At 45.7% G+C, this 10,622-nt stretch overlaps 2 protein-coding genes across 2 annotated transcripts; both read left to right on the top strand.

Moving 5' to 3' along the window:
• On the top strand, positions 1-3,117 carry LOC117847900 (calcium-dependent protein kinase 27). The gene is made up of 6 exons (XM_034729201.2): positions 1-1,417; positions 1,514-1,810; positions 1,887-2,002; positions 2,100-2,267; positions 2,557-2,781; positions 2,875-3,117. Exons 1-6 carry the CDS (start codon positions 496-498, stop codon positions 3,001-3,003), a joined length of 1,857 nt encoding a protein of 618 aa, XP_034585092.1. The 5' UTR covers positions 1-495; the 3' UTR covers positions 3,004-3,117.
• Positions 3,118-5,537: 2,420 nt separating this feature from the next.
• On the top strand, positions 5,538-10,348 carry LOC117846905 (uncharacterized). Its single transcript, XM_034728027.2, has 7 exons — positions 5,538-5,745; positions 6,928-7,045; positions 7,559-7,707; positions 8,225-8,332; positions 8,447-8,566; positions 9,640-9,813; positions 9,928-10,348. Exons 1-7 carry the CDS (start codon positions 5,632-5,634, stop codon positions 10,027-10,029), a joined length of 885 nt encoding a protein of 294 aa, XP_034583918.1. The 5' UTR covers positions 5,538-5,631; the 3' UTR covers positions 10,030-10,348.
• The last annotated feature ends 274 nt before the right edge of the window (positions 10,349-10,622 follow it).

Below are 10,622 nucleotides of genomic sequence, written 5' to 3'. Positions count from 1 at the left end.
GCTCGAGCGTATAATAAGTGACCTTTCCATTCCAATGTGTATGTCAGCGAGACTGATTTCCATTGGAATTCTTACGGTTTATTAGTTCAACACATTCCTAATCAAGCGTGTTGTTGTAAACTTGTAAGTTGTAGAAGTTGAACTCCATCCCCTTGTTTTCCCTCCATTCCTCCAAAATTAGCGGCTCTTCAGCTGCCACTCTGTTTCGTCTGTTTCTTCCTGCCCTCAGCTCTTCTCTCCGCTTGCCATTTTTAGCTCCTCATTTCGCTCCTCACAATCGCCTCCGGCCTCTCTTCCGCCAAGCCACGACCACCACCAACCAATCCTCCCACCTCCGATCGCCTCCCGGCGGAACGCGCCCCGTTCCGCCGCCGCAGTGCCATGCGCCTGCCACCGTGGAGGAGGAAGAAGAAGCAGAAGCACGAGAGGAGGAGGGCCTGCGACACCGCCCACAAGAGGCTCTGACCGCCATCGCCGCCGCGGCCCGGCGGCCCGATGGGCAACGTCTGCGTCGGCTCCCGCTTCTCCAAGAACCGCTTCTTCGGCAACTTCTCCCTCTGGCGCAACCGCTCCCGCTCCAGCAGCACCCCCTCCAACCCCACCACCACCTCCCGCTCCGTCCCCGTCGTCCAGGTCCAGCCCAGCGAGTCCGACGCCAAGCCGACCCCGCCGCCGCCGACGCAAACCGCCGCCCCGGCCCCCATCGTCATCTCCGAACCAGCTCCGGCGCCGTCTCCTCTTCCCCAGCCACCGCAGCCAATAACGCCGCCGCCACCGCCGGCGTCATCAGAAGCCGACCCATCGCCACCGCAACAGCCTGCGGCGTCGCAACCGCAACCGCAATCGCAGCCGCAGTCGAAGAAGAAGGCGGCGCACATCAAGCGCATCTCCAGCGCCGGCCTTCAGGTGGAGTCGGTGCTCCGGCGCAAGACCGAGAACCTCAAGGACAAGTACAGCCTGGGGCGGAAGCTCGGGCAGGGCCAGTTCGGCACGACGTACCTGTGCGTCGACAAGGCCACCGGCGGCGAGTACGCGTGCAAGTCCATCGCGAAGCGTAAGCTGGTGACCGACGAGGACGTGGAGGACGTCCGGCGCGAGATCCAGATCATGCACCACCTGGCCGGCCACCCGAGCATCATCGGCATCCGGGGCGCGTACGAGGACGCCGTGGCGGTACACGTGGTGATGGAGCTCTGCGCCGGCGGCGAGCTCTTCGACCGCATCGTGCGGCGGGGCCACTACACGGAGCGGCAGGCGGCGACGCTCGCCCGCGTCATCGTCGCCGTCGTGGAGTCGTGCCACTCGCTCGGCGTCATGCACCGCGACCTCAAGCCCGAGAACTTCCTCTTCGTTGGCAACGACGAGGACTCGCCGCTCAAGACCATCGACTTCGGCCTCTCCATGTTCTTCCGGCCAGGTACCTAACGTCCTGACCTGATCCATGCCATGATCGATCGAAAACATGTTGATTCCATTGCTGCATCTCAATTGTCATGGCAATCCATGCTTGCAGGAGAGGAGTTCACGGACGTGGTGGGGAGCCCGTACTACGTGGCGCCGGAGGTGCTGAAGAAGCGGTACGGGCAGGAGGCGGACGTGTGGAGCGCCGGCGTCATCATCTACATCCTGCTCTGCGGCGTACCGCCGTTCTGGGCGGAGACGGAGCAGGGGATCTTCGAGCAGGTGCTGCACGGCTCGCTCGACTTCGAGTCGGACCCGTGGCCGAGCGTGTCGGAGAACGCAAAGGACCTGCTCCGGAAGGTGCTCGTCAGGGACCCCAAGAGGCGCCTCACCGCGCACCAAGTCCTCTGTGAGTAGTATAGCATTTTGGTACTTGTTTCTTTGCAAGATTACACCCCCAGCAACTGATTTCTTGGATCGTGCAGGCCACCCGTGGCTTGAGGCGATCGGCTCCGCGCCGGACAAGCCGCTGGACTCAGCGGTGCTGTCACGGCTGAAGCAGTTCTCGGCGATGAACAAGCTCAAGAAGATGGCGCTGAGGGTCAGAGCTACAGGCCTCTCAGCTTGCTGTTCTTTCCTGTTGTTGTTATTGTGGAAAGGATCTTTGTTGACAGTGAATGTGGTCTCTTTTGCTGCAGGTGATCGCGGAGAACCTGTCGGAGGAGGAGATCGCGGGGCTCAAGGAGATGTTCAAGATGATGGACACTGACAACAGCGGGCAGATCAACTTCGAGGAGCTCAAGGCTGGCCTTCAAAGGGTCGGCGCCAACATGAAGGAATCGGAGATATACCAGCTCATGCAGGCTGTAAGTTTTTCTGCAATCTTTAGGGCACATATTTCTGCCCAAATTTGAATACTTCACACGAATCTCCATGAAGTTATTGGATTCCCTTTTGTATCAAAAATGAAAACTTGGTTTAACTTCTATTCACTGTTACAAATAATTATTTTTCAGTAACAGTAATGTTTGATTTGTATTTTAAAGATAGCTAGTATTGGTTCTTTTCGTTTCCAAAATGGAAAATTTCAGGAAAAATGCTATGTACTACTGCGGAAAATAAATCCTTTCCTATGCAATGTTTGTATTCTCGCAGGCTGACATCGACAACAGTGGGACCATAGATTATGGAGAGTTCATAGCGGCAACGCTGCACCTCAACAAAGTTGAAAGGGAAGACCATCTTTTTGCCGCCTTCCAATACTTCGACAAGGATGGCAGCGGATACATCACAGCTGATGAGCTGCAGCAAGCATGTGACGAGTTTGGCATAGAAGATGTCCGACTTGAAGACATGATTGGCGAAGTGGATCAAGACAATGTAAGATTATTTGATCCTGAGATCTGCAATAAGCATGTAGCATTATTCATCAACTTGAATCTGACAAATTTGCTTCCATGCATCTTTCTGCAGGACGGGCGCATTGATTACAATGAGTTTGTCGCAATGATGCAGAAATCGCCTGCTGGTTTTGGCAAGAAAGGCCATCAGTACAACCTTAGCATTGGTTTTAGGGATGCCTTGAATAAGGCACATAGCTGACATTGTTGTAGTTTTGCATTTATGTATACTTGTGCAACTGAAATGGTGCTGTGCATACGTGTTGTAAATGAGGAGGAAACTTGGGCTCTGATTAATTCATAGGAGATTTGTTAACTGTTGTCATGCTTGTGTTCTTGGTAGTTTTTTGTTTAAAGAAGTACTGAATTACTAACACCAGCTTGTAACAGAAAACGTCGGTATTCCACTGGCCAGCAAGGTAAAACATAACTATGTAGAAACTGTTCTAGTGCTACTGTGACATTCGAAAGCTGGTACTGAAAGTGACTTTCATTATCGGTTCTCAACACCGACCAATTGGTAGCACCAATCGGAGTAAATAATATATTTTTAATCTGATCAACCAGTTAGTTCAGTTTATTTCGTTTCCAATAAGAATAGCTTTTCTTTTCTTCTTCTGAGGGACAACAAAATTGTTATAGTCTTGATGTGCTTCATTTTTTTCTTTCAGTTTTTGCCAATCTTGTAAAAAATTGCATTCGTTCATATTGGGGGTGTGGGTCAAACAAATGTGAACAGTTAGTGTTTATGGTGGCTTAGTACGACATCCATATGGTGCGACTACTCTTGGAAACACCGGTGCGCTTGAACTGCTGTACCACACGAATAACCATGGGATACTTTTCCCTGAACCTTTCACTAAAAGCATTAACCATCCTCTACATGATTGGTGACTAGTTGTACACCATATAAGAAATCATACAGATTTTCGCTGCAGTTCTATCAGAGATCGAACAGGGTAGGGCTCGAAAGCTTGATCACGAAAGCCAGTTTGAAGCGTCGTGTGATGATTCTGCTAGCTTCTACTTTCAGAGCATCCTAAACACTCGTGGTATAGAGCTTCTACCTTCTGTGCTCCACAAAAATGTTCTGCTCTGCCCCGAATACGCAAGGATAGACTTACTTTCTGTGCAAACGCTACACACTCATGGTATGGACCTGCCACATTATACCTTCCCGATACCTCTCAAGCTTATACTGCATGCTCACATCATGTAATGCTGAGAAGAAATCTGAGGGACAAGTCCAGCAGGGTCAAGGAACTTTGAACATGTCTCTCATGTACGTAAACCTAAATGGGAATGGTTCTTGACAAAGGGGTAGTCAGAATGGGAAAAAGGAATACAAAGCTACAACAAAGTATGCTGATACAAATTATGCTGACAAGGAGGCCTTATATAGGCTGCAGCAGACGGACTACCCAAGCACTACTAGAAATATGAGCATTTGTTCTTGACGTTAGTACCGGACGGCTTTTCGTCCGGTACTATCGCGCGAAATTAGTACCGGGTAGAAATTTTCAATCTTCGGAGATCTTTTAAGGCAATAACATCAACTAGTACTTATATGTCACCATGGCAGGCCATTGTGATCTAACCACACAATGGTAGGTTTGGGGTCTTTTGTTCTACTGTTGGCGAGCTTCTTCCCTTCTCTGCATTATGAAATCCAACAGGGCAGTGCCAGTCGACTTCTACCCCCATGAAAAATGACATCTTTTCTCCGGATATGCAAGGATCGAGTTCCTTTGGATGCACTGGATGCTTAAGGTATGTACGTGCCACATTGTACCTTCCTGATACCTCTCAAGCTTATACTATCATCTGAGGACTACTCCTAGTGAAACTGCATATGCCTCTGGTGTATACAAAACTAAATGGGAAATGTGCCTCCAAGGAGGAAATTGGGAAAATGGGACTGAAAGTTACAAACAAGAAAGTACGTCATCACGAATTATACAGGCTGCTGTAGAGGGAGAAACCATGTAATCTGAGTATAGCAATGAACCCGACCGTACAGGATGTAGCTTGTCCTGACTGGCTCAGCACTCACGTGGCTATATTGAAAGGGTTAATTAGTTTGATGCCATTTTGAAAATGCTTGAATCAAAAATACCAATCAGGTAGGCTTGAAATATGTTACTTTTTACCATAAATTTTTATACTTCCTGTGATGCAAAAAATGAACAGATGAGGTGACTTTTGCAAGGAACATCGCTGCTCTGTTAAGCTAATTCGCTCAAACAGTCACACTGCAGGTGCTGTAAGTGCGTGCTTTAAGAGAGAAATAGCCGAGTGTTTTGTCATTTTTCTCTGATGAATGAACTACTGCAGGTGATTAAAAGAAACACATTCCTGCATCCCACTCCCGCGCAGCACTGCCCGCACCTTCCTCCCGCAGCTGCGTCGGTTTCGAGACCTCGCCCGCCGATCCTGGCCACCAGGAAGGCAGGAACGCCGAGAAGGTTCCCAATGCGAACAGGGAAAGGAGGCGCGTCCTCTTCTTGCCGATGCCGTGCTCATTCGCCGCGAGCGCACGGCCTCGACGTGTGCTCCCAATGCAAGTCCCAACCATGCCTGCGGTGCAGCTACATGCCGTTTGCCGACGAGGTTACGAGGAGACTCTTCAACTGATGAAGTGATGGGTATGGGTGAAACAGGTAAACCCTACCCCGTATCCAGGTTCAGATGGGTAACCCGTACCCTACCCAAACAGAACGGGTGTGGATTTGGGCAAGGGTGATGGGTGCCCACCGGCAACGCTAGCTCGACCCATTCCGAATCTCGCTCGCTCGCCGCCGCCGCCGTTACCCGCGTCCCCGCGCCTCCCATGCGCGCGCTCGTGCGCCGCGCGGCCTCGCTCCTCCGCGCTGCCGCGGGGCCGGTGCCGAGGCCTCCCTGCCCCACGCAGCGCCGCCTCCCCGACGCCGTCTGCCGCGGCGAGGTCCGGCTCCTAGCCCCCTCTCACGCCGCCCTACGTATCTCCTCGAATGTTCCTTTTCTGTTTGGTTTCGATTAGCTCGACTCGTCGTAGCAGTGCCTGGCGCAGGTCTCTAGGTCGCCCTTTGCTAGGGGTTAGTGGTGGTTTAAGGCCGTGTTTCCACTCAGCCAAGCCTTTCAGCCGTTTCACGAACATTTTTTGTTTTTTGGGTTGGGGTTTCGACGAGGTATGTGGCGGCGATGGATTGATGGAAAGCCTTGTGGATTCTTCCGGATCCCGTTGCACCATGACTTGTTTGAGGATGGCTGGAATTTAGTTGGATGTTTGCTTACTCCATTGCTCAGTAAGCCTCTGTTTTTTCAGCAATGTTGTTTTGTGGATTGATGTTAAGCTGCGCTTTTTAGCAGTCGAGTCATGATCTTGGAAACAGAGATGGCGAAGGATGAAGGAAACTTCTGTACTTCATCATTTGTAGGCACATTTAAGTAACACAGTGTAGAAATGTGTATCTTGATTGTTACCAGCTTGAACAAATAACTAGAACAGAACCACGAATCTGGTTAGGTGAGTGTTGAAGGAAGCTTGTCTTGAGGAAATTTTGTTCCAAAGCAGTACTACAGTACCGAGGACAGTAGTACTGCATGTTGCAGATTAGCAAGTGCTCATGGATGGACAATTGTGGATTGGTGAACAGATACCAATTTCCCTAGATTATTTAATTTGCTTCTCAACCTACCTGATACGTGTGAAATCGACCTCTGCTATTGTTTTGTTGGTTGTGCCTATTGTGGTGCTGATAGTCTGGATCTGGTAATGTTTGGTTAGTACCTGTTGAGTTTGCTTTTGTGATGTCTGTGCTTTGTCTAACTTGGATCTCCCTTTTCCAGTGTTAACCTTATGGATCCTATTTTTGTTGTTGATGATGATTTATTTGTGCCCGACAATGTCCTTTTCAGTATAGCGCATACTAATTTTGTTGAAGCTGCATATAGTGATATAATGTAATCACGTTACACAAGCCAAGACATTAACTGTGCAAAATGATATTACTGGAATTTGGAGGCCTCTTATGTGAAGTCTTACTGATCCGCTCTTGTGTGACTTGAAGAACTTGCTAGGTGAATTACAGCAAGTGATCTTTTGAAACACTTTTCTAGTAGCTTATTTATATGTATTTATTTGCAGAATATTCCAACGTTCTGTTCCAGCAGATATTCCACCCTTGTAGCTCCATCAAATGAAGTTCTAATTCCTCCAGAGCTGTTGTCTAGCCAAACTGTTGGGACACCTAAGAGAACGATCGGTACTATCTTGTTCCTTCTCTTAATTCTGTTCATTGCTGTGCCAATATTTGCCATGATGAAATCGCAAAAAAAAATGACTACTTAGAGGGCCATTTTACACTGTTACATCAACTACTTTTCATTTGATTTTAATCCTTAATCTATGAATATTGCAAAATTCAGCATTGAGTTAAAGAAGACCTTTAGACCCCATGTCGCTTTGAACTCATATTGTAGTATGCAGTTATCCAAAAGAAGTTGGGTATTTGAATTGTTAACTGGAATCTTTCTTATATTTCTGCTCTTTGTCAGTGATCAGCAGTGCTTTGTAACTTTTGTCCTGTCTTATAAGACTTGTACATGTATGTATCTTTCCTTTGATGTGCTATCTGTGGATTTACTAAAATTTATGAAACCTTCTTTCTCATAAATTCAGCCCTGAGAAATAAGGATATCTGACTGGGATGCTTGGATGTTTTCTCTTTTGTCTTTGCTTCTCTAGTGATGTAGAATTTTGTTTTTATATTTTTTAGGCCAATATGAAGATCTAGTAGCTAGAGTAACAAACTTCCACAATGAGGATAAGGGCTACATGGTTTTGGATGGTGATGTTTTTGATGTTCCAATTAGGAAGGATATTGTTCACAGAGTTGTACGGTGGCAACTTGCTAAACGACAACAGGTAAGCACATATAATCTCTCCAGAAATATTCTTTGAAGTTTCCATTTGATATCCTTCTCCAGTTTTATATCATTTTTATTGACTTTCTTATATATAACAAAATGCTTGGTGTATCCTTCAAAGTATGTGTTGAATAAAATGTATTTAGACTCATTGATAGTTCTTTTTCCACTCTAGCATTTTTGTAATCAGTTGTAGCTCAGGGGGCAAGTGGCAACATGATTGAACAAGAAGGCAACAGTGGAAGCTTTAAACACTTCGTACCTTATTTGAAATTCATAACAAAAAAAAAATTGTGGCTAGTTATGTTGAGCTACTAGTTCAGCACATCCAAATATTGTTCACTAGATGTCATGCAAATATACGCAGCATAAAAAAAATCTCAAAATATGAACATAAATGGTAGTAATTTTTGTTGAAGCTGCGGTCACAACTTAGTTATCTGGATTCTATATTGTTTATGTGCTATGTTTCTCAAATTTAATGTTTGATATATTGTTATCGGTGTCCTGAATAGGGAACACATTCAACAAAAACTATCAGCGAAGTAAGTGGGACAGGAAGAAAGCCTTACAAGCAAAAGGGAACTGGAAGAGCACGTCATGGAACACTGCGTGGCCCTCAGGTTAGTATGCTGCTTATTATGTCTAAATAGTGCATCTGGGTACCTGCAGACTTAAGTTTTGCAAGCCTTTTGTTATGATCTTGTTGAGTTATGAATTAAACAAAACCAAAACAGTTCCGTGGTGGTGCAACCATGCATGGGCCTAAACCACGAAGCCATGCAATCAAGTTGCAAAAGAAGGTTCGGCGTCTGGGGCTGAAGATAACCTTATCTGCTCGGACTGCTGAAGGAAAGGTATATACCTTACCTAGTGGAATGTACTCACCTGCATTTCACTTTTCCTAGTTGGTTCTCCACTTCATTTTGTTATATTATAATAAGGGTTTGGTGATGATAATCCTGTTGTATCTCTATCTGGAGGGTGTTTCACCATCTCCTCATGCATCTATCGCTAAAACCAAGAAGTATTATGTTATTTCACAGGATTTTAGTGGCATGGGCCTTGGCAAGTTTCTGTGTTTCATCTTCCTCTTTCCAGGTTAATGAGGGCATGCTATTACTTCAAAAGTTATCTCTCTTGGGTGGTAGTTATAAATTTTAGAAACAGAGCATCATTGCTCAAGTGCTCCAGTGACCTTTTCGCGCTTGTGCACTTGAAGGTTCAACTTGATGGCGCTGACATTGAACATGATACATAGGTTGCATGTAGGATATTGATGTGGTATGGCGCCAGGGGCTTCAGCCCAGGGCACAAGAAGAGGACCTAGTCGTCTTCTTTCTTGCCTTCCTTTCCTCCAGGAGTTACGGCTCCCTTCATGGCAATAGGAAACTGAAATACACAAAAGTGTTATGTTATGGAGCAACATTATCCAGAGGAGAATATGTATCCTGCTTTTGGACAGAATGCGGTGACATTTTCCGCTATATTCTGCAAGCCAGATTTTGTGCTCCAGAATGGGTGATATTTTTCAGTTCTGCAAGCCAGATTTTGTGCTCCAGATCATTGTTATTGGAGTTTAAATGTGTTTTAACGTTCATGAACTGGAGGTTTCGGTGTACACTCCCACCACCTAGGTTTGAATCCTTCCCAACTCAAATTTGACTTAATTAAAAAGCCACCTAGCTCCTCTAGGTTGGTTGAGTTTTTTTTAATATTCATCAACTAACTGAATTTATTCCTTTGCAATATGTAATCTTGGGTGATGTTAAACATTTCTTGTACATAAATATAATGTTAAACATTTAGGTTTAATATTGGCACATTACAGTTCACTTGTGCCCGTTTTGATCTGCACGTTACGGCTTAATATTTGTGTTTCTTGAGTTTTCTGATTTGGCTATTAAAAGTTGTATGGTTTCTTCTGTAGCTGTTTGTATTTGAGGACTTGGAAGTTCCTAGCCACAAGACAAAGAACATTGTGAACTATATAAGCCAGATGGACAACACAAAGAAGGTGTTATTAGTTGATGGAGGTGATATCGATAAAAAGTTAAAGCTGGCTACTCAAAATCTCCATTATGTGAATGTGCTTCCTTCCATTGTAAGTGATACCACTGCTTTTTCTGAATCTTGAGCGACTTCTATGCTTTCATTCATTTCCAGTTATTGTCGCTGGTGCAAGAGCAACCTCTGATACCTAGAAATGTTAATGCAGGGCCTCAATGTTTACAGCATCCTCCAGCATGACACCCTAGTAATGACTCGAGATGCTGTGAATAGGATCGTTGAGCGGATGCATACCCCTATCAACCGCTAGCACTGGTGGTGGTGGACTTAATTGTGTAATGCAGGATAATCCACCAATCTCCTGGCAAACCCTTTATCTTTTGCAGTGATATGATGATTGCTCCAACTTTTTTTTCTTCCGACAAATTGCTATCGTCTATGAAAATTTCTCATGTTGATTATTGTTCTGAGTTTATGTAGCATGCTTTGTATAGTATGAAACCGGTAGAACAAATAGATGGATGACATCAAGTGTGATGAGGATCCTTGCGCCATCATGTAAACAATAACATGGCTTCTGGAATTGCAAAATATCAATGCCAAGAAAATTGAGATTTGTTTCTATATTATATATCAGCCAAAAAAACCCTGTGTTCATGTCATATTGTTAACCATAAACCCTGTGTTCGGTGCAACTGCCGTGCAGTGTTATTTGTGCTGAATCAGTGTGGAACTGTGGATAGTGAAAAACTGAAAAGAATGAGCCTGCAAGTGCAAAGCTATTCGTTTTGTAGCTTGAGAGCTTTTTGGATGGCCGCATGTTTATGAAAACTGGGTAAGAATTTATCAGTCAGTAGGATTTTATTAATGGGAATGTGCATTTTACTGCGATCCATTGTCAGT

Source organism: Setaria viridis, chromosome 3 (assembly GCF_005286985.2).
Source record: "Setaria viridis chromosome 3, Setaria_viridis_v4.0, whole genome shotgun sequence".
Classification (NCBI taxonomy): Eukaryota; Viridiplantae; Streptophyta; class Magnoliopsida; order Poales; family Poaceae; genus Setaria; species Setaria viridis.
The sequence above is the reverse complement of the archived record's forward strand: the minus strand, read 5'-3'. Positions and strand labels throughout refer to the sequence as shown.

Coding starts and splice junctions, on each gene's coding strand:
- LOC117847900 (XM_034729201.2), top strand. CDS start 496: ATGGGCAACGTCTGCGTCGGCTCCCGCTTCTCCAAGAACCGCTTCTTC. Junction 1,418..1,513: donor CTCCATGTTCTTCCGGCCAG/GTACCTAACGTC, acceptor CCATGCTTGCAG/GAGAGGAGTTCACGGACGTG. Junction 2,268..2,556: donor TATACCAGCTCATGCAGGCT/GTAAGTTTTTCT, acceptor GTATTCTCGCAG/GCTGACATCGACAACAGTGG.
- LOC117846905 (XM_034728027.2), top strand. CDS start 5,632: ATGCGCGCGCTCGTGCGCCGCGCGGCCTCGCTCCTCCGCGCTGCCGCG. Junction 8,567..9,639: donor CTCGGACTGCTGAAGGAAAG/GTATATACCTTA, acceptor TTTCTTCTGTAG/CTGTTTGTATTTGAGGACTT. Junction 9,814..9,927: donor TGAATGTGCTTCCTTCCATT/GTAAGTGATACC, acceptor ATGTTAATGCAG/GGCCTCAATGTTTACAGCAT.